At 36.8% G+C, this 23,923-nt stretch overlaps 2 protein-coding genes and 3 non-coding genes across 10 annotated transcripts in view; 4 read left to right on the top strand and 1 right to left on the bottom strand.

Annotated features, from left to right (window-relative positions):
* The window catches only part of LOC103041990 (DNA polymerase nu), a 96,659-nt gene extending 89,013 nt beyond the window's left edge, over positions 1-7,646 (bottom strand). For 2 of the 6 annotated variants that reach the window (XR_002651059.2, XM_022678479.2), the window contains exon 1: positions 7,426-7,646. Coding sequence is in view for 2 of the 6 variants with exons in the window: in XM_022678480.2 (XP_022534201.2) it covers positions 1,138-1,423; positions 2,488-2,942; positions 3,657-4,637 (1,722 nt within the window). In the remaining 4 variants the exon portion in view is untranslated. Of the gene's footprint in view, positions 1-1,137; positions 1,424-2,487; positions 2,943-3,656; positions 4,682-7,425 lie in introns of all 6 variants that reach the window. The other 4 variants (XM_022678475.2, XM_022678478.2, XM_022678481.2 and 1 more) reach the window with 3 other exon arrangements.
* Positions 7,647-10,445: 2,799 nt separating this feature from the next.
* On the top strand, positions 10,446-10,564 carry LOC125804079 (5S ribosomal RNA). Its single transcript, XR_007440578.1, has one exon. It is a non-coding gene; the product is annotated as a 5S ribosomal RNA (ribosomal RNA).
* Positions 10,565-11,878: 1,314 nt separating this feature from the next.
* LOC125804068 (5S ribosomal RNA) lies at positions 11,879-11,997 on the top strand. Its single transcript, XR_007440568.1, has one exon. It is a non-coding gene; the product is annotated as a 5S ribosomal RNA (ribosomal RNA).
* A 1,975-nt stretch (positions 11,998-13,972) lies between these two features.
* Positions 13,973-14,091, top strand: LOC125804047 (5S ribosomal RNA). Its single transcript, XR_007440547.1, has one exon. It is a non-coding gene; the product is annotated as a 5S ribosomal RNA (ribosomal RNA).
* Positions 14,092-14,323: 232 nt separating this feature from the next.
* On the top strand, positions 14,324-22,982 carry ptgr1.1 (prostaglandin reductase 1, tandem duplicate 1). The gene is made up of 9 exons (XM_007233796.3): positions 14,324-14,428; positions 16,223-16,338; positions 16,416-16,461; positions 17,077-17,136; positions 17,561-17,728; positions 20,901-21,174; positions 21,322-21,427; positions 21,685-21,803; positions 22,794-22,982. The coding sequence occupies exons 2-9, from the start codon at positions 16,233-16,235 to the stop codon at positions 22,902-22,904; spliced, it is 990 nt and encodes a 329-aa protein (XP_007233858.3). The 5' UTR covers positions 14,324-14,428; positions 16,223-16,232; the 3' UTR covers positions 22,905-22,982.
* Positions 22,983-23,923: the final 941 nt, after the last annotated feature.

Raw genomic sequence — 23,923 nt, 5'->3', positions numbered from 1 at the left:
AATCAGCCTCATCCTAACTCATCTGAAATAAAAACCAAATAAACAGATGAAATGCTGTGTTTTTTAAACATGCATTGTACATACTGTCATAACTTTGTCTAATTTGGGGGTTTACACTGAGCATCATATAAACAAAAAATGGACAGTTGAAATTTAGGTTATAAAAATAAAAAGCATTTTTTGCATTACAAATCTAACTACACCTTAAAAAAATGTACACTATTTAACCAAATGATATGGTTAGCTTATTAATCCACCTGAAGACATTGCAGTCCTATGACAGACAGTAAATGATTAGTAAGAAGAAAGAGAAACAGGACCCATAACCCAAAACCAGAAACAATTCATGGCCATCAACCTACCGGGGTTAGACAGTGAAACAAACACCTGGTTTAAGACCAGAATAATTTATTGTCCTGATGGACAGTTCTGGTGGAAACAGGAGAGTTGAGGTGCACATTGAATTCTGCCGTGATTTGGGCAGCCGTGTTTTTCTGTTTTTTGGATACAATCCAGGTTAGCACCCAAACATCACTTTCAGACAGCTTCCTCTTGCGTCCACAGTTAATCCTGTTGGATGTGGTTCGTCCTTCTTGGTGGTATGCTGACATTACTCTGGATACCGTGGCTCTTGATACATCACAAAGACTTGCTGTCTTGGTCACAGATGCGCCAGCAAGACGTGCACCAACAATTTGTCCTCTTTTGAACTTATGTCACCCATAATGTCACCCATGTTGTGTGCATTGCAATATTTTGAGCAAAACTGTGCTCTTACCCTGCTAATTGAACCTTCACACTCTGCTCTTACTAGTGCAATGTGCAATTAATGAAGATTGGCAACCAGGCTGCTACAATTTAGCCATGAAACCCCCACACTAAAATGGCAGGTGTTTCAGTTTCATTGTCCAACCCTTGTAGGTAATGAACATGCTGTGATATAGAAATTCTAGAAATAAAGTAAGAAAAGGCATGCATGCCACCACCGAACACCAGAATAAACTGTACGGTCTTCACCAAAACTGTAAATGTGCAGAAACAGATCAATTAAACAGAAATAACTCACACTGTCTACGGGTTTTCAATACGGCGGACGGCGGCGAGGGTGATTAAAAGACAGGCGAGTGAAAGACATACCTGTGCATTAGGGCAGAGCTCCTGAGCAGGTGGGGCTGTAGCACGTACCTGCGGCCTCAGGAGAGGCTGCACGATGAGGGAGTAAGCTGCACGCTCCACAGAGTCTCGATCTCGCTCTAAACGTGCACCGAAGTAGCCCTGCTCACGAGACGCCCTGTCCAGAGCCTCATGAACTGAGAGCAGCTCCCTCTGAAGGCCAGAGGCTTCGGCCTCCAACTTCCCATATGTCTGCAGAGGATCCTTAAATTCATCAGTGACCTTACCCAGCTCCAGAATCTGCAGCAGCCTGTCAAACACAAATGTGCACATAACAAGTGATTAATATAAATGATACAAGGTTGGGAAATACTTATATTTGAAGTAGTAAATTGGGAGAATTTGTATTTTGTTTTTTACTCCTCGTCTTGCCCTACAGTGAGGAAGTGAAAGTTGCTTTCTGAGATTCCCCAAAAGAATATGCTTCACTTACATGTCTTTTGAGATAAGCAGTCACTGAGAGAATCATGTGGACTGACTAAGTAATACTGCATGCTTTTTTTTAACACAAGTATGACTCAGATTATGCAGCATTATGTATTTTCTTGACACACATTTTCTGCTTGCTCCACCACAGTTACTAAGAACATTTAGCTGCATGCAGAGTGAGAATGATTAATGCTAGTCTCTGGAAAAATGTCAACTTTTACAATATTCTCAATAGACTTTCTCCAGTCATTCCAAACATGGTAAGACATCCTTTTGGCCACAGAAACAGACTGTAAACATCTTCGTAGATGTTTTTAAAAAAGCAGTATGTACTGCCAATAATGAACAAAATGTTGATTCCTTACTGTGCTTGTAAATTTCACAAGGATTTTTTAAGGATTTCAGGTGGGAGTGGTTCTTCAGTAGAACTAATATAGCAGCTTCTTATTGGCTGATTGTCTGATCTTCAGTAATGGGAGATTTTTGTTGCTCATTGTGTTGTTCAAGTATGTATTTAATTGGGATGTCGTTAAATCTTGTCTTTTATCCTCCGTGCCAAAATGCATTGGTATTACTTTGTATCTTTAATAAAACAACAAATCTTCAGTCAACAATTGTTGCTGGTCCTTTTTATTTTTAGGTCATTTCATTTCATTTCTAAAAGCTGTGCCATCTACACCTATATATTGCATTGGTCATTCATCTTTACAGTTTGCATAATGGCAACCAGATCCAAACTCATTGCTTAAAAAAATCGAGAAATCTAATGTTATCAAGCATCTTTGCTTGCAGTCTGAATATAGCATTGTAGCTCAAGTGCAAAACTACAACTTTCAGTGAGACCAATAAAGAATGTGGAACAATCTACGTTTACTAATTTCTTACCTACTAAAGGCTGCATCTTTAGACCCGATGACCTTAGTCTTTGCGTTAGATCCCAGACAGGGCGTTTGGGTGAGTTCAGGCTGGGTCAGTGTGTTCCCCCTATTCAACACAGCCTCAGCTGCACCCTCCAATCTCTGGATCACCTCCTGCAGCTCTGACACTGTTCTCTTCACCCCACGGAGCTCTGCGTCCTGGGCCAGACGCACCAGTTCAAATGAGGCCTTCTGGCGAAGGAGCTGGTCCCTGACCTCTGCCTGTCGAGCAGTGTAATAGTTCTGCCGGGCGATCTGAAGGGCCAGGTCACCACGCACCACAGGCACATTCAGCAGTCGGGCGCTGTCCCGGAGAGCAGAGCGGACAGTGTCACGCATCAGCGAATCGAGATCGGACTGGATAGAGAGAAGCTCAGAGCGCAGGGCAGGCTCACGCCATGATGCCAGCAAGGAGCCAAGAGGCTACAGAGAGACAGACAGACAGAGAGAGAGATATTTATGACAATATAATAGCTTTAAACATCTATAGTTTCCACTATTGGTGTAACAGAACACAGATAATCCTTAAGCTGGACAAATCACCCCCACACTCCGTAAAATCTTAATGAATTTTGATGATGAACTCATTACAACAACATTTTAGAAATGTTAAACACCAATTTTCTTTCTAAAAACACATTATTTGAATTGTGGGACAGAGCTAATGAATCTTGGAGGGTGAGACTCCAGCATAGTTAGGTAAACCATCGTCTGAAGCACACCTACAAATTCTGGTATTTTAAGGGGGATTACAACCATTACTTCAGACTGATACACAGATACATGAGTATTCACAGCTCTTCACGTTTAATGCATACAGCAAAGACACTTTTTGGCAAAACCCTTCTGAGGCATCAGGAACCATATTAATAACAATCAAAAAATAATTTCTGTGAAACTGCTTGTAGCTGAGTATTAAGGGTGCTTTCTCACACATCTTGCTTGGTCTGAACCCTCTTACTTATCAGAAATGCAGTGGTGGAGAATTTTTACCAATTCACTCTGTTTTACTTTATATCTGAACAATTTCCAATACTAAAACACTGCAAGTTATATTTGAAGTATTTGAGCAGGGGAACTTGAAAAGTCTAAACAGCATTAAAAGCATAATATTCTTCTCCTTGCTAAGTGCCGTACCTGTGTTTGGCTGTTGAGCTGCTCAGTGAACCACTCTTTCAGCACCTGGGCTCCCTTCTCCTCGGCCTGCTCCTTCAGTAGCTGGTACTGGGCCACCATGTGAGCCCACTGCAGCTGAGCCATCTCCTTCCTCCTGTTTCCCACCACCTTCTCATCCTCTTCCTCCTCACTCTCACTGCAGCAGCTCAGCTCCATTGGCTGGAAGCGCTTGGAGGATGAGGTCTCCACCATGTCAGAGATGCCCTGGAAGAACTGCCGCTGTGTGTAGGCAGCCAAGGCCTTGGTGTTTTGCTCCTCCTGGCGGAGGTAGGGCTCTAGAGGCAGCTGGGACAGCAGTACAGGAGGCCCTGTGTGAGCAGCTGAAGCTGGGACAGCATTATTTTTATCTGCTGCTAAGGAGAGCTCAGCATGGAAGAACCCAGCCAACTTTGTGGTTTCTTTCACAAGATCATCTAGTGCAGCATTAGTAGCTGCATTTTCAACAGCAAGGGCAGAATTGGCATCCTTAACTACGTTGCTTTCCTGCTGGTGTAGTGTTTGAGCTGCGGATGTGTCAGCTCCACGGCTAGCAGCCAGGACCTGAAGCTTCTTCAGCCTGCGCAGTTTTAGCTGCTTCTCTTTCCGTAACACCTGGAGTTCGGCCTCTAAATCCTCCGCAGACACGTCGCCTTCTCCACACAGTGAAGGCAGCGCCCCGCGTGAAGCCACAGACCCATCAGTTGGCCCGCAGGTCTTCAGCAGGTCCTGAAGCGTAGCCTCATCCAAGATGGGCTTCCCAGAGTCACGCAGAACCTGGAATGCCTGCACTTCTTCTGGTGTGAGGACATTGTTGTGGTTCAATCGATGACAGAAAAAGCGCAAAAGATGCAGGTTGTCGGGTTCAGCATCAAACAACCAATCAAATTCTGATCCTTTCAGCGAAGACGCACCTGGATAACCCAACTGCGAAAGTGCCTCAACGTACCTCTCCCCATTCAACATGACTGTGTGAAAGTAGATCCCACACAACACGTTTACGCTTTTCCCTGTAGTAAATTGTGAGACAGCACAGCTTGAGTTTATTTCACAGTTCACAGCAGTACAGTACATCTAATGAGCGCTGGATTACAGATATACAACACAGATTTATTAAGCACACATCAGGGTTTCTGCTATATAAATTTGCCAGTGCTGCATTAACTATTTCAGCCATTGCTTAATGATGTTCTGAAATAACATGAAATTGCAATTACGTAACTGCTGCTAAAAAAAAAACTCTAGGAAATACTGTACATCATGTTAGAGATGTAGGCCATGACTGATGCACACTAAACAGACCCAGGCTGTCTTCCTAAGTGACACAAAAATATAATTGTATAAAATATATGAAAAGAGTTCAAAAGAACATGGATTTGAATGTCACTTTCACCTACCAACTCAACAACCAACAGCTTGCTTATGATCCACATAAACACATTTTAATGTATTCAACTATAAACAGGCTTCTTTATACAGTAGACTTAACAAAATAATATAAAACATCTATGAACGTAAATACTGAAATAATTACTCACACTGGACAGATGTTTAGATATAATTATATTTTTGTAATAGTCTTGTACTAAACTCCAGATAAGCAGAACATATTAGATGATGAGCTCCTGCTAAAAGGCAACAGTGACATATAACATGCTTTTCTGACTCATGGATATCATCAGAATTAAAAACAAAACACATGTTTCACTAGATAAAATATTATTAGTCCTGTTTAACTGTATAAAGTGAGGTAACCTTGAACAAAAGTAGTTATTCATGATAAGTAAAATGATAAGTAATTCAATTTGACAGTGCAAACAAATTATAATAAGTCTTGCAAATTGTAAAAAATCAAGTTGGGAAATATATAAAGTGACTGTGCCAAAAAACATTTAAATTGACTATTTTTATGGGCCTATTATGATGGTTGATTTGATACGCAGATAAATCTGCAAAAATAATGATTATGATGGCGGTGATTAGGGAAGTAGCAGTGCATGAAAGTAGTGGTAGTAGTAGTAGTAGTAGTATTTGTAAGAAAAGTGTATGAAAGTTGTAAAGTGTATTACATATTTACTTAATTGTTTATATAGTTCCAGTCCTGACATTACATATCAACCAAGCCTCTAAAGTGTCAAGGTATACACCTATTTAATTACATCTAATCTCTTTATATAATATGCTGCTTTTTCTTTTTTTAACAGTAGTAACTCAAGCATCTTCAAACTTATGGAATATATATATATTTTTTTTTTTTACTTGAGTCTCAGTAGGTAGATATTTGCCTCTGTCAGAAACCTTATGTGCAACTGTTTTTTCATATTTTACACTTTTCTTTAACTGGAATGCAAGGAGGTAAGCTATGTTTGCACCATGCTTAATAAAAGCTGTATGTAATGTTGAAGAGGGCTGCTTACTATTAGTCAAATGTATTAACAATTTATTACATGTAAAAGAAACAACAGCTTAGTACACAAGTAATAAAACACCTAATATTGCCCAGCCCTATGTCAAGGAATAATGATGACTTGGATTCTTACTGACATTACTACAAACAAATACGATGTTAAAAAGGATTTACCACCTTATTTTTCTAACAAGTTAGCTAAATAGAACAGATACAGCTCTGGAAAAAATAAGAGACCACTTAAAATAATGAGTTTCTTTGATTGTACCAAATTGAAAACCTCTGGAATATAATAAAGAGGAAGATGGATGATCACAAGCCATCAAACCAAGCTGAACTGCTTGAATTTTTGCACCAGGAGAGGCATAAATTAATCCAAAAGCAGTGAGTAAGACTGGTGGAGGATGCCAAAATTCATGAAAACTGTGATTAAAAGAGGGTTATTCCACCAAATATTGATTTCTGAACTCTTAAAACTTTATGAATATGAACTTGTTTTCTTTGCATTATTTAAGGTCTGAAGGCTCTGCACCTTTTTTGTTATTTCATCCATACCTCGTTTATTTTTGCAAATAAGTGCTCTAAATGACAATATTTTTATTCGGAATTTGGGAGAAATGTTGTCCGTAGTTTGTAGAATAAAACAATAATGTTCTTTTTACTCAAACATATACCTATTAACAGCAAAATCAGAGAAATTAATTCAGAAACTGAAGTGGTATCTTATTTTTTCCAGAGCTATGTGTTAAACAAACAAACATTAACTAGATATCGTTAAGTAACTAAATTAGTTAATTAATAAAGTTAACCTAGCTAACTAAATATGTAAAGTAGTTAGATGTTAACTAATTACTTATCTAAACAGCCATTTAGATCAGCTAGTAACGTTTGCGAATCATATTTAAGATTAAAAACTGCCTAATGTCAGTTAACGTTAGCTAGTTAGCGACCCGCGGTACAAATATTAGTTATGAGGAGAAATTTTACTTGTGTTTAAAACACGAAGCAAATCTTCAGCATGTTTCTTTTGAGGAAAACATGTGAGGAATGTAAGTAGACAGCTAGTAAACACTTACATTATAACATAAACTGACGCTAGACATTTTAATCCTTGTTTAGACAAGTTAGCCTTAGCTAAGAAAACGCTAGTTAGGTTGGCTAACGCTAACTAGTTACCTAGCGACATAACGTTTAATGGCTTAACTAGCGGTTTGTTAGCAACTCAGTAAGCTAACGCTAACGCCTCAAAACTCAGACAACACTGACTAGCCCTCTATTAGCGTAAAATTACTGTAAAATAATTTAGCACAGAAACACAATTAGCTCAAAATAAAAATAAACGCTTACCTGTTACCGGTATAAATAATGATACGGGCGGACTAACAGACCAGCTACTCCTTAAAACTGCAAAACTACTAAAACAAAAAGGGCGCCCAACCGGCTACGTCATCTTCTTCTTCCTCCATCTAATGACAAAGAACCTCTAGAGGGGAGAAAATCCACTTTAACACAATCTCCTCCCAGTTTATCACACCACCAGAGGAGGCTCCCGACTGAGTAAAAAGTGAATAGGTTCATATAGAGCAATTGAGCAAAAGCAGTGTTTAAAATGTTTATTTTTTTTTTATAATAATAATAATAATAATAATAATAATAATAATAATAATAATAATAATAAAAGTTCTAATTTCCTCATCACAGTAGTAGTAATGCTAGCTAACATACCAAAACTTGATTGCTGTAGAAAAAATAAAATAAACATTTAAGATATATTTTCTTTCTTTAAGAAAATTCTTTATAATACTCTCTGAAATCAAAGGAATATAGTCGACAAGTGGTTAGCAGAAGTGCCAAAAGCATACCTGTCAAGTTTTGGACTTAAAAATAAGGGATTTTTTTCCGCCGCCCCAACAGCCCAACCGAGGGCTTGTGCTTTATATTTATATATATATATATATATATATATATATATATATATATATATATATATATATATATATATATATATATATATATATATATGAAATTGAAGGGTGCACAAATTTACAAGAAGGACATGGATCAGATATATTCCATAAGTAAATAATAGTCCTAAGGGGCCTACACAATTACTAATCTTTCATTAATACTTCTTTCTATCGTTCAGTCCACTCCTGATCAGTTCAGTTAATTTCAGCCCTCTTCACATTTTCTCTCTCTCCAGCTCAACCATCTCTTCTACCCCTTCTAAATAATACATTACACCACAATACTTGAGATTTAAACAAATTCTAACAAACCCTAAAACTAGCCCTGAACAAATAGAGTTTGGAAATTATAGTTATTGGCTGATCAGGCACATCAGGGCAGGGCATTATATATATATATATATATATATATATATATATATATATATATATATATATATATATATATATATATATATATATATGTAGATTTTTCTCAAACCCTGAATATCTATCTAGCTAATTCTAAAGTTAAGCTAACTGAGTCACAAGCTGGATTTTATTAAACACACAATGGGTTTAATTTATGTTTTGATTCAGAGAAGAGTCTTTTTAACCAGCTATCAGAAACAATCTCATCACAGTTTACATGGTTAGTTACCTTTCTTTTAGAAAAATCTCCGTATATCCAGATTAGTTTTAACGACAGCTGCTCCGACTAGCTGCCTGAACTCACAGCGAGGGGAGGGGCGGGGCTTCCCCCACACTAAACAGCTCTCCGCAAAACCAGCAAGCTGATTGGCTGTTTCTCCTGAAAGGCGGGACTTTCTCCTTGAACCGGCACCACGATTGGTTAAGAGACACACAGCGGTCAGTGCATTGTCGCCTGTGGCCTATATATATTATTAATTAGTATAATACGGGAAATTTACGGGAAAATACTAATACGGGAGGACGGCGGGAAAGAGGAGTAAAATACGGTAGTTTCCCGGCCAAAACGGGAGACTTGACAGGTATGCAAAAGTATTCCCATTCATTACTCAGGTAGAAGTATAGATACTAGGGTTTTACATACTTCTGTAGAAGTGTAATTACCAACTCAAGTAAAAGAGTAAAAATACTGGTTTCAGAACTACTTACAGTATAAAAGTAAAAGTAATAAAAGGGGAAAAATGCCATCAAAGATAAAAGCTTAGGCTGTGCCACAAGGGCCTATAGTGCACTACCCCCCTCCCCAAAACACATATTTCTAAAAGCCATAAAGACTTTTCTTATATTGTTATATTGAAATGGTAATGTTGAAAGATTTGGATGGACTAAGCTCCCTGTTTTAAGGAGTTGAGTCTCAGACACAGATCATCTTTAAAGTGATGGATCTCTCATAAACGTTTATACTCCTTATCCAACCACAATCAGATTCACTCTATCTGGATGGAACAATTTATCTGATTTTCTTTTTTTGAATGATGAGAAGCCAGAATAAAAACAAGCTGAATTTAAATAGGAGTAATGAGGCTATTTTTAAAATGTAAGGAGTAGAAAGTACACACAACTGTGTAAAAAGGTAGGAAGTAGAAATAAAAATTCGTCTGAAAAATAATTACTCCAGGAAAGTGAAGATAAGTAACTATATCTACTTGGGTAAGGTAATGAAGTATTGTACTTCATTATTAGACACCTCTAGTTATAAACCTTTTAAACATGCTCTGGCTCTGGTATGTGCAGAATCAGTTCAACTCAGTAGCAGTAATGGCTGCATCTTTTATTTAGAAAAATAAAATATACAGATATGTTTTCTTTGTTTGTTTTTAGTAAAATAGTTTTTTATACTTTCTAAAATTAAATGAGGATCCTGGACAAGTAGTTACTATTAGTTATTTTACTATTAAACTTTACAGCCGTTTAGCCCTATTCACTCCCATTCATTGAGGACTCCCTCGCGGGCTCCCTCTAGTGGTAGCAGTAATTTTCTGATATAACGGGGGACACAGTAGGCGGGTAAGCTCTCATAAACTGGCTCTGCTGTAGAGGCGGTGTGCATTACCGCTACCTACTGAGCTGGGCCCAGTTCTCCAAAAGCGCTCTTCTTTATTTAATGTATACTTTGTGTATTTAAGTGTGCATGTATTAATGATTTTATTTGTTTATTTATTTAGTAGGATAACCTTTTTGAGTTTATTTTTGTATTAAGCAATTGTTAAACATAATCTGAAACTTCCCCTAAATTGACTCAGAAAACATTAAAGTTTTTTTATGATTATTTCTGTGTTTCTGACGGTAATTTAAAAATAATTTTAATTGTACAAGGCCAATTTATTAACCTGTGCAGCTGTGTTACTTTTGATATAAGCAATAAATATCTGAGAAAATAATCACTTCTGTGATTAAATTATAAATAGGCTTACTGGAAGAGTTGCTTTCGCTTACGGCCATACCACCCTGAGAACGCCCGATCTCGTCTGATCTCGGAAGCTAAGCAGGGTCGGGCCTGGTTAGTACTTGGATGGGAGACCGCCTGGGAATACCAGGTGCTGTAAGCTTTTACACTCTCACTTTAGATCCTTTAGTTTTTAACTCCGTGCTACTTTTTTCGACCTATTTTATTTTTTTACAAGAGATTGAAAGCTTCGCTCATTAAAATAAAATGATCACTGTAGATTGGTAAAACAATGCAGAGAAATAAAACTTACTTTAAAGCACTTTAATTCAAGGATTTAAGGTTCAAGGATTCAATGATACTTTATTTATTTCGCATCACATGTGGTACATAAGGTGGAACGAAATCGTGATCTCACGAACAAGTTTACACCCAAGAGCTGTTGTTAAAATAGATAATATAAAATAAAATATATAATAAAAATTACACAATAAAATAGATAATTACACAAAAAAAATAAATAGGAAGAGTACTTTTGATGGATCAGGGGGGTGTTCATTCCTGGTCCTGGGGTTCTACCACCACGCTGACGATTTCAGATTTACCTCACATGGGTCTACATTGTTTATCACGTGTCCTTGAAGTCCTTAATCTTCCGGATCAGGTGTGTGAAATTCAAGAAAGGGTGATGGAGCTTCAGTAGAGCTTCATGACCAGGAATTAACACTCATTCCTGAACTCATGTTAGTGAGAGACCTTTCCCATGCTCTCAGCGTCTCTTAGATGTGTACTACCATCTACAGGCCGGTTTGAGTTACTTTAATTCAGAGTATTATTCTCTTCTTTTATTTCATGTATACTCCGTGTATTTAAGTGTACATGTATTTATGATTTTATTTATTTATTTAGTAGGTTAGCGTTTTTGAGTATTGGTTATTTTTGTATTAAGCCATTTTTAGACATAATGCTTTCACTACATTGCCTCAGAAAACATTAGAATTATTCTTTTTTTATTTTCGTTGTTAAAAAGCCTTTTATTTGTGCAAGATCAATTTGCCTGTATAAGTTAGCTGTTTTACTTTTGACATAAACAAAAACTGGGAGAAGAGTCACTTACTTCTTTGGTTGAATTAAATAGGTTTACTAACGTTAGGTGCTCTGCTTTCACAGATAGCTGTACGTATACAGGAATGTCCTTGTTTTAGGCATTTCCATAATTTTACATTTTTTTCATTTATTTCCTGGGAAGAATATCCCATAAACAATGTTTTTTTTTATTTGTACAATTTAGTTTTCAGGTTTAAAAAAAGCAAAGGGGTCCAGAACCGGGGCTGTGTCAGTTGATAAACATGAGATCAAACCCAGTATTTCATATATTTAATTTTTATTTTACTGTAGATTTTATAAATAAACGTGGAAGAAAACGACGCGTTGCAGTGGCTGACTCATAAATAGGTTTACTTGGAGCTCTGCTTTCGCTTACGGCCATACCACCCTGAGAACGCCCGATCTCGTCTGATCTCGGAAGCTAAGCAGGGTCGGGCCTGGTTAGTACTTGGATGGGAGACCGCCTGGGAATACCAGGTGCTGTAAGCTTTTTCACCCTAACCTTATACGTTTTAGCCTTAAAAAAAACTTAATGATCCTTTTTTTGCTTTAAAGCTTTAATACTTGTGATGGAGCAGTACAGGGGGGCTGCTCATTCCTGGTCCTGGGGTTTGAAGAGTAACTGTTTATTTTACCTTGAGTGTATTGACAAATATCTTTCAGTTATGATTACTTATCTTAGTATCTATAATTACATAATCATTGTGTGAAACCTTGTATTTTATATGCATTAACCAATACTCACCTTACATTTGATCATTTTTACTCACAGTGTATTTTACACGCATTTATATAGAAGATTAACCAATAATCACAGTATATTCTTTACATATATAATAAAACATTGTTTGATCAGGCATGTGACTGACACAGACTCTATTGTAACAAATTAACCCACACGATACATAAGGCGTTTACTAACATATAGGGTCTATTGTATGGCGGTCTAACCACGCGCCACTAACACATTAACATATAACATATGAGACCTATTGTGAGACTGGTGTAGCTCATGCTTGAAGCATTTCGTTTACTGCATGTCTTTGACTAACGACCATCAATCATCAGCTAGTGCACTCGGGATGAACTAAATTGATACAAAGGAGGCTTCAGGACGAACAGTGTGGCCTTTCTCTCTGTGCGTGCAAAGTCCTTCACCTACCAAAGCGGGAGGACGCGCGCACATAGGGAGGGCGGCACTGTCTAATTACTGGAACAATGTCACACTGTCTGACTGGACCCAGTCAATTCTTAAAACAATACCACACTGTCCGGCTGGACACAATCAAGGCCAAACATTAGTGGTCCGGTCAGACCTGTGAAACTTGAACACTAACACATGAAATGATTTTAGCAACGCCTCATCAGCAGGTTTCACGTCATTTGGGGTATAAACATGGAGTCAGATCAGAGGGGGGTCGGAACTTCTACTGGGAAGGCTGTTAACTGTCTTGTATGTATTGGTTCTCCTGAATTCAGTAATAAATACTTGGTTTGCTTTCAACTTCACTCCACCTGTCTACGACTCTCTATCAAACGAACACGTAGGGGAGTTGTACCCCGGACAAGAGGTGGGGGTAGCCCACCTTTCATTTTCTTTTCTACAACAGGTTCAACCACGCTGAAGAGTCTACAATGTTCATCACGTGTCCCTGAAGGCCTTAATCATCCGGATCAGGTGTGTGAAATTCAGGAAAGGGTGGTAGAGGCTTGGTAGAGCTTCATGACCAGGAATAAGCACCTCATATTAGTAAAATACCTTCCCCATGCTCTAAGCGTCTCTTAGATGAGTTCTACCATCTACAGACCGGTTTGAGTTCAACTTAACTTACTTTAATTCTGAGTATTATTATTTTCTTCTTTTATTTCATGTACACTTTTTGTATTTAAGTGTGCATTTATATTAAGACATAATTTGAAGCATTATATTGACTTACAAAAACTAAATCTTCACTCATAAGACCCATTTTTGAATATTGATACCAAGTTCAAAATTTAATAAGATAAATTTAGTGATTTAATTCATGTTTTTTTTATTTTGGCACATGACTGTAAAGGTTAAAATCCTGAGGTAACACTAATAGCACAACAACAATTTCATAACTCATAATTTACCATGTTTTAGAAATCAGGTCAGAACCAGTTCCATGGAACTTAAAAATAAAAGCGTTTTAATGTTTAAATAGTTGAAACAGAGCTGTAGCAAAAATAAATATCTCCAGCACTAACCCAGCACTCCTACATTCTGTAAATAAGGTCAGATTAACATAGATTCACACACTGTCATGTAGTAATGCTCTCTGGATGTTCAGTTTATTATATCTAAGGACTTCATGAGTCAAAATGACTGAGAAAGTGCTGTAAGAAACTTTAAACACGTTTTAAAGGGTCTGTGGCAGATGGGTTCTTTTGGGTTATATTTTAGTTTTGACTCATAAATAGGCCTACTGGAAGCTCTGCTTTCGCTTACGGCCATACCACCCTGAGAACGCCCGATCTCGTCTGATCTCGGAAGCTAAGCAGGGTCGGGCCTGGTTAGTACTTGGATGGGAGACCGCCTGGGAATACCAGGTGCTGTAAGCTTTTACACTCTCACTTTAGATCCTTTAGCTTTTAACTTTGTTTAGCTCTGTTTCTACAAATGTTAAAAATATTACACTCTTTAAAATATGAAATCTACCTAAAAGAATGCCTATGAAATGAACAGAGTGATTCTGACCAATTAGAAGAGCGCCATCTCAGCGCTGTAATCTGTGATTGGTGCACTGCTCGTAATTGACATCGTCTTGATCCAATCAGCGCAGGCAAAGTATTGCACAGCCCGAAAGAAGAAACCAATCAGTTGCGTTTTCTCCTTACACAAGTCTGTTCAACCACATTGTGGCGGTGCTCGTGTTCAGCTGCTGCAGCTACAGACAAAGTAAGACAATAACAGCGCTGTAGTTTACAGATAAATGATACAGGTGCATTTAGAACAGGTTCATTGGGTTCAGCATTATTCATTGTTGTATGGGCAACATGTGAAACCTGTGTTTCTGGGCTGATGTTGTGGGTATTTAACTCAACCGTATCTCAGCTGGGGAAAATAAGCGGGGTCTGAGCGAGCAGTTCACCGTTATATAACACCTTAGCACAGATCACCATAAAACTCCCCTTAACAAATATTTTACAGCTTTAGCTTGTGTTTATTACTGCCTATTACAGCCTTTTAGACAACTCAGCATTTGTACATGCATATGCATGGTCATTTATTATTGTTTGCTGACTATAAGCATATGCATGTTTATTATTAAAGTTTACTAATTTATTAGCAAATGCATGGTCTTGTATTAAGTATAGGCATGTTGTTTTATTAAGGTTTGCTGCTTATAAGCATATGCATGGTCCTTTATTAAGGTTTGCCGGTTTATATGCATATTTATTGTCTAATTAAAGTTTGCTGTTTGTAAGCATATGCCTGTTTGTTTTTAAGATTGGCAGATTTTAAATGCATATGCATGGTATTTTATTAAGCATATGCATGGTCTTTTTTTAAGGTTTTATGTTTATAAGCTTATGCATGGTGTTTTATTAAGGCTTTCTTATTATAAGCACATGCATGGTCTTTTTTTTTCTTCAAGTCAAGTAGTTTTTATTATCAATACTGCATATTTACAGAACATACAGAGGATTACAATTCGGTTACTCTCTTTCCCAAAGTTACAACAAGTGAAGCAAGATAAAAATCTAAATATAAAAGGATAAAAGACACTTAATGTACAATCCAACAAGGTCACAGATATAGACATACGAGAGACAAGAGACACAAGACAATAGTGCAATAGTTATGGGGGTGATTAAAGAGGGAATGACAGTACTATTGTAAACAAAACCTGTATAAACAGTAGTGCAGTTTAGTGGTATAAAGTTTTTTTTTAAGGTTTGTTAATTATTAGGGTTTCTTAAACATGTGTCTACATGTTCATGGTTCTGTGTTCTGATTGGTTATGTTTAAGCATATGCATACTCTTTAATAAGCTATGCTATTCAAGTACTAAGTATGTAGTAAGAACTATAACTGGTATTCCATTTACACTCATAAAAGAAAAAGAAAAGAGTGAAAGAAAATGAATGACCCAAACTTGGCCTGAACATCCCCACCCTCCATGACTCATCTCCATTCTCTCCATAATGTTTGGAATGGCTGGATACAATTCTCAGCTTCTCTGTTTCTCTCAGAAGGAGCATTTGTGTACTTTTTAGTGAGAGATTGTTGGCTGCTAGACATTTACCCAGTTCACAAACTTAGAGAGGGTTGCATCAAGAGATTAAGAGAAGCTGGGTGGTCTTTTCCGCAAATTACTTTCTATCTGGGCCTTCCATCAGACAAAGGCAGAATTGCTGCAGGTCTTCTTTAGTGATAGGATCTTGTTGATATGCGTGCAAGTACATGTTTTTTATACTTACATTTGCTGATTATAAGCATATACATTGACTTTTTTAAGGGTTGTTAATTATTATATACATATACATAGTTTCCTGTATATGTACCTACGTATTCTTGGTTTTGTGTTATGATTGGATATGTGTATTTACCTGCTGCTATTCAAGTATGCATGCATGATGCATGTTTTTTTATGGGTTTCTAATTGCATATGCATAATCCCATGTATGCAACAATTTACCCAATTATTCTTTATTATAGTGTCTCTTTATGTCTGTATTACATCATCAGATTAAACACTATGGTTCAAGCCAAGACCTGGATCCTGAAGCAGCACTTTGAGGGTTTTCCTAAAGATAGTGACTTTGAGCTGAGGCAGGAAGAGCTCCCTGAACCCAAAGATGGAGGTAGGTGGAGAAAAAATATTTATGTTTCTGCACATTTTTTTCTGGATAGTGTGTATAACTGATTGATTGTTTTACAGAAGTGCTTGTGGAAGCTGTGTTCCTGAGTGTGGATCCCTACATGAGGTAAGTGCTAGCCAGTCAGATTTCAGGTTGTTTACAGAGGTCATAAAACACCATTGTGAAATGTGTGGAGTTAGACCCCCAAATATTATTCTGATAAAGTGTAATTTAGCAGGTAATAAATGTAATGCATTGTAGACATTTTAAATACATAGAATTTCAAACATTGGATTATCATCAGCCATGAAATGATTGTTTTCAGTTGTATAAGGATTTACATTTACAGATCTATACAGAATTAGTTTCATGTACTGATACAAATTGTATGATCCCAGTTCAGTAGCTAAGGTCCTAAGATTCTAACAGTGACCGTGTACAAAGCAAGTATTCATAAAAGATTCACATGTACAAAGTAAACATGGATGTATGTCTAGTATTTGAGAGTAAAACAGGTATGTACATAGACTGTGGCATTCACTTTCAAATATACTTCTGTGTTTTTTAAGGGGTGTCCTAACTTTTTCACGTCACTCTATATGAGAATACCAGTCATGTCTGCCTTTCTGTATTGTTATCTTACATGTTACTATTACAGAGTCATTACTAGTTAAACATTATAAATCTATTTTGTTATCTACCTCTTATCGCCTTTTTTTTTTCTTTACTAATTTTTCCCAGACCCTACAGTCGTGTGCGAATGCAGCCAGGAGATGTGATGATTGGAACACAAGTGGCCAAGTAAGGGGAGAAAGCCTTATTAAATAGTTAAGGTTATTGTAGTGTATTAAAGAGAGAGAGAACACAAATATATGCACTGCAATAATAGCTACAGAAACAGTCTCACCAATAACATTGTGTTTGGGTGTGGCCCCAAATTAAATTTCACATTAAGCTGAAAAAATTCACATTAACCTGTCCTAAAGACTTCAGAAGATTTGCCACCAGGTATTCTACATGTCTTGTTGCAATTATGTAGAATTTCTGTATTTAAAAAGTATTGTTTTCAATTTTCTCTTAATCCGATGAAATGTAGGGACTGTTTGAAAATGGTGGTTATTTCTTAATGGTTAATGCAGTAAATTTATTCAAAAACCTTTTGAAATAAAGCTAAAATTCAATGGCATCTCCATGTATTTTAGTGCTGTATGATTTTTTCCTCCAGAGTGATTCTAAGTAAAAATCCAGCATTTCCTGTGGGGTGTCATGTGGTTGGTCGATGCGGATGGAGGACCCACACAGTCTCGGATGGGACTGGTCTCACTCGGGTCCTGACTGACTGGCCTCAGGATATTCCTCTCTCACTCGCTCTTGGAGGCCTTGGCATGCCAGGGTAAAATCCTTATCTTCATCCAGTTTGTAGATGTGAAGTTTGTTGGACTGTAAAAAGGTACAAAATAAGCTGTATGATATTTTCAGTTAGAACATGAAGTTTTTTTGTGGAGGGGACACTAGAATAAAGGCTCAGTCATGAAGCTGGAAGTGTCTGGTGCTTGTGATGCTCTTAAATCAACACTAAGGCTAATATACAGCTCTGGGAAAAAAATATAAGAGATCACTTAAAATGATGAGTTTCTTTGATTTTACCAAAATGAAAACCTCTGGAATATAATCGAGAGGAAGATGGATGATCACAAGTCATCAAACCAAGCTGACCTGCTTGAATTTTTGCACCAGGCGTGGCATAAAGTTATCCAAAAGCAGTGTGTAAGACTGGTGGAGGAGAACATGCATGGTGGAGTCAAGATGCATGAAAACTGTGATTACAAAACCAGGGTAATTTCACCAAATATTGATTTCTAAACTTTATGAATATAAACTTGTTTTATTTGCATTATTTGAGGTCTGGAAGCTCTGCATCTTTTTTTGCTATTTCAGCCATTTCTCATTTTCTGCAAATAAATGCTCTAAATGACAATATTTTTATTTGGAATTTGGAAGAAATGCTGTCCATAGTTTATAGATTAAAACAATGTTCATTTTACTCAAACAATTACATATAAATAGCAAAATCAGAGAAACTGATTCAGAAACTGAAGTGGTCTCTTAATTTTTTCCAGAGCTGTATATTCCGACAGACCAACAGCACCTTTGTCTTAAATTTGGCTTTATGACAAAGTGTCCACTCCACAAAATGATGAGAACAGACACGTGTATGCTGTTTAAGTTTAGTTCCTTCAAACCATAGACTCAGATCTTCTTTTTTGAGGGCAATGAATATAAGGTAAATGGTGTCCCACAGCACTCTGATCTTTTGTGTTAGCTTATAGCTTGTTGAAAGGTTGGGTTAGCATTGCTAACTACTTTATGATCAGTGTAAATGAAGGTAGGGAATTCTGACTCAAGAAAAATAAACTCTTGGGTAGATATGATTCAGCAGTTTCTGCTGAGATCATTGTGATGATGCTTAATAAGTAGGATAAGGGTCATAAAATATGACTTTATATAACCTGGTATATCCAAAGTGCAGTGGTCATTGATTTAAACAAATAAGTAAATAATGTGATCATTTAAATACATTTCGTACATAGACTACATGGACAATTAGTGGGACACCTAAAAAGTGCACCTGTTGGCAGGTTTATGAGATCCCATTCTAAAAAGATAAAGAACACTTCATGACTGAGGTGATGTAGTTGCTAAACAGTTCCATTTTTATTAAAATCACTTGCAGATTGTATTGAAATAATTTGTAGAAGGGAAGAAAGTTCACCAGATGAATTGTTGAAAAAAATAATACCAACAAAAAGGTTTCATGGTGCTTGACTATTCATTTTCTGACTCAAAGCTGAAAGAAAAAACTCTTGGGTAGATATGATGCAGCAGTTTAATGAGTATGATAAGGGATGCAAAGTCTGAAACATTAAAGCAAATATGACTTTTATAACCTGGAATATCCTATATCCTATATCTTAAAGCACAGTGGTCATTGATTTAAAAATCAACTAAATAATGTGATAAATTAAATACATATTTCATACATACACTACATGCACAATTACTGGGATGCCTAAAAAGTGCAATTTTTATTACGTCCCATTCTAAAATGACAAAGAAACACTTTACGTAGCCAGACCCTTCATGACTGAGGTGCTGTAATTGCTAAACAGTTCCACTTTTTATTAAAATCATGAGCAGATTATAGTGGAATAATATGTAGAAAGGTAAGAAAGTTCACCAGATAAATTGTTCACAAAACAAAATAACAACAAAAAAGTTTTCATGGTGCTTAACTATGAATTCTGACTCAAAGCAGAAAGAAAAAACTCTTGGGTAGATATGATGCAGCAGCTTTTGCTGAGATCATTGTGATGATGCTTAATGAGTATGATAAGAGATGCAAAGTCTGAAACATTAAAGCAAATATGACTTTTTATAACCTGGAATATCCTATATCCTATATCTTAAAGTGCAGTGGTCATTGATTTAAAAATCAACTAAATAATGTGATAAATTGAATACATATTTCATACATACACTACATGCACAATTACTGGGACACCTAAAAAGTGCACCTGTTGGCATGTTTGACATCCTATTCTAAAAAGACAAAGAAAAAACTTTACGTGGCCAGACACTTCATGACGGAGGTGCTGTAGTTGTTTTCACTAAAATCATTCACAAGTTATAGTAGAATAATATGTAGAAGGGAAGAAAGTTCACCAGATTAATTGTTCAAAAACCAAAATACCAACAAAAAGTTTTTCATGATGCTTGACTATGAATTCTGACTCAAAGCTGAAAGAAAAAACTCTTAGGTAGATATGATGCAGCAGTTTTTGCTGAGATCATTGTGATGATGCTTCATGAGTATGATAAGAGATGCAAAGTCTGAAACATTAAAGCAAATATGACTTTTATAACCTGGAATATCCTATATCCTATATCTTAAAGAGCAGTGATCACTGATATAAAAACAACTATGTGATATGTGATTTATGTAATCAATTGAATACATATTTCATACATACACTACATGCACAATTACTGGGACACCTAAAAAGTGCACATGTTGGCATGTTTATGACATCCCATTCTAAAAAGACAAAGAAATAGCTTTGTGACCAGACACTTCATTACTGAGGTGCTGTGGTTGTTTTCACTAAAACCATGTGGAATAATATGTAGAAGTGACGGAAATTGCTTTTGTAAGCACATCACAGAACACTGAAACAATGCATATATATCATTACTTAGACAGAGCATCTTAAGGTATGTTAACTGAATTAAGTTCTGCAAAGTTTGAATAAAATATTAAACCAACAAAAAAAAAGGTTTTCATGCTACCTTAAAATTTGTCATCAAGGTTAAAGGATGAAACGTAAGAAATAATCATGTTAAATATTGTAAAAAGGGTTTAAGTACTGAAAAATATCCTTATTATCAGGCAAATTAACAGATTACCAGATGCATATTCATGTTGGTAAATTTAAATGGATTCTTTTTAGACATTATACAAAGTCATATACCATGTGCATCCTTTTTTTTCTTTCTTTGTTCTCCAGCTTGACCGCTCTGTATGGTTTAGAGGAGGTGTTGACCATTAAATCTGGAGAGACAGTGCTGGTGAATGCTGCTGCTGGTGCTGTGGGGACTGTAGTCGGTCAGATCGCTAAACTGAAGGGCTGTAAGGTGGTGGGTTCAGTTGGGAGTGATGCTAAAGTGTCCTATCTGAAAGAACTGGGCTTTGACCACGTCTTTAACTACAAGACGGTGTCTTCTCTGGAGGAAGCACTGAAGCAGGCCTCACCTGATGGATATGACTGCTACTTTGAGAATGTAAGAGAATATATATGGATAAATTAGTGTGTCTTTTATAATGCACATTAAACTCTGATAACATCAGAGTTACTCAACTTTTATCTAAATAAAGTTTTATATGAGGAAACCTCTTGCCTGATAATCCTGCTTCCAAATGTTTCTCAGGTTGGTGGGGATTTCTTCAGCGCCGCTCTTCCCCAGATGAAAGTGTTTGGGAGGATTGCTGTGTGTGGAGGGATTTCTCTGTACAATGACAAAGAGCCTCAAACAGGTCTGTCCTTTACCTTTAAATCCTGATCAGTGACTGCATGTTCTACTTTAGACCAGAATGTGGTGCAGTGAAAAGAGGTTACATTTACACCAGGGATCAGTTTCCCAAAGGCATGAAAACCAGCACACTTCAGCTAAATTTGCTGATATTCTGTTGTGGTAAATGTATCCTGTTTATCTTGCCTACTGCAACAAGTAGTGGCTAAAGACAAGTTTTGGAAATCAAGGTAACAACAAAGTCTGTTTCCCTTGCTGTAGGTCCGTATCCCCACCTGAGTATGATCTTTAAGCAGTTAAAAATGGAGGGGTTCCTGGTGGGCCGATGGGAGCATAAGAATGAGGAGTCTCTGAAGAGGATGCTGACCTGGGTGAAGGAGGCAAGTCTTGGCTTTCTTTACAACACATAATCTACGTTCACATTAGAAGCCACTTTGCTCAAATCCAAATTTTTTCTCAGATTGGATTTGGCCATATTGACGGTTCACATTCACATATGTAAGTGAGCTGTGTCTGTGTGTAATGTGAACAAATCTGTCCCTGATACTCCTCACATGCGCACAGTGATACCTGTTTAAATGTCACCTTCTTCACAAACAACAAAAAAAACTTTGTATTTGAGAGACGGCTCGTAGCTTTATAAAGGGAAATGAATGTGTTAGCAGCTCATACTGTATGTGGAGCATATTTTGCTGGAGTGGAGAAACAGCAAACAGCTAGCCTGAAGCACATGATCAGGTCGAGGAGGAGAAAAAAGGCCAGACGTCTTGCTTTTGCTGTTTTTACAGCTATAGCTGCACAGCTGCACCAAGAGATATGTGGGTATGAGAGAGAATCATGTAGCTCATGCATAAAAGCAAAAAGATGAATGAATGCATGAATGTCGCATGTGTGGATCGGATATGTATCCGATTTAGGACCACATATGAAAGTGACTCAAATCTAATAAAAAAAATCAGATTTGAGTCACTTCAGCTTGGTAATGTGAACGTAGCTTTAGATTCAGCCAGCACTATTAATATGATGTTTTTGATAACAGCACACACAAAACAGTGAGTGAGCAAGTGTCCCAATTCTTTTCTTCATGTAGTGTGTTAATAGCATATAGTGTTCAGGGCTTATTTTCTTTGTGAAACAGTTGTAGAAAAGCAATTGAACACCCGAAGGTTATGTAAATGTGAATAGATATCACTCTCAGCTGTGATGTTCATCATGATATGTGATCATCTGATGGTTTGTTGGTTAATTGTAGCCGTCTTTCTTCTTTCGAGAATAGAATACAGTTATACAGCTTCTGATTACACTGTATATAGGGGAATGAAACACATGCTTCTGATCTAATCTGTTTTTACCGACTTTTCACATTGCAGGGGAAGTTGAAATGTAGAGAGCATGTGACCACTGGCTTTGAAAACATGCCTGCAGCCTTCATGGGGATGCTACAGGGCGAGAACACAGGGAAAGCTATCATTAAAATCTGAAGACTTCTCTTCTGTCTGAAACACCTAACATTGTTAAACTCAGTTCTGTCTTGTAATAAATTCTGATTTGTTTTTGTAGATGGCTGTGTATTTTTCTTGTCTATAATAGAGCTGTTTTTTTCTTGGCCAACATCTCAACCACCCAGAAGCCTTACTCCCAATAACAGTTAGGGTGCAGTTAATAAATCCAGAATTCTATCATAAATATTAAATATGGCATTCATATCTAATGTAGAGCGAAGAACCCCGCCCCCTCCATTTTTACCACATAAAGCACATCAATAGATTACATAATGTGCCCAACCCATAGACCGTGTTTCATTTTTCTGGGTCAAGAAGCATTCAGTAGTGAATACACACAAAAAACAGTAAAGTGTGTGCACCCAAAAAAAGAAACCGATTTATAAACCATGCACAGGTGAACCAGCCTTTTGTTCCACCTTCATTTCACCTTCATTTATTTTTAAACTTTTATTTGTTTCCACCATAATAATAATAATGACAAAAATCCTGATAATAATAATAAGATTTATTCATATTGCACCTTTTGACAAGAGTTTAAAAGTGTGGGATGAAATACTATAAATAACACGTTTGAAACAAGCAATACATTGATTCATGCGAAATATGCTGATATGTGTGAGAATTGTATTTCTTTATAAATCCCACCTTCTGCATCAGATGTTTCATACACACACATTTCAAGCCCATTTTGTGTGTAGGTACCCTTTATAAATAAGGCGAGCCACATGTATTGAAACATTTTTCTTAAAATTACATTAATCACTGGCTATAATGGCTCAGTACACAGACATTTGCTTTTGACAAAAAGCGGAGATAGTGAGATAATAAGAAATGTCTGACATAACAAAAAAGATGCAGAGCTTTCAGACCTCAAAAAATGCAAAGAATACAAGTTCATATTCATAAAGTTTTAAGAGTTCAGAAATCAATATTTGGTGGAATAACCCTGATTTTTAATTACAGTTTCATGCATCTTGGAATGTTCTCCTCCTGTT

This window comes from Astyanax mexicanus, chromosome 8, assembly GCF_023375975.1.
Source record: "Astyanax mexicanus isolate ESR-SI-001 chromosome 8, AstMex3_surface, whole genome shotgun sequence".
NCBI classification, from domain to species: Eukaryota; Metazoa; Chordata; class Actinopteri; order Characiformes; family Acestrorhamphidae; genus Astyanax; species Astyanax mexicanus.
This window is presented reverse-complemented; position numbering and strand designations above follow the sequence as displayed.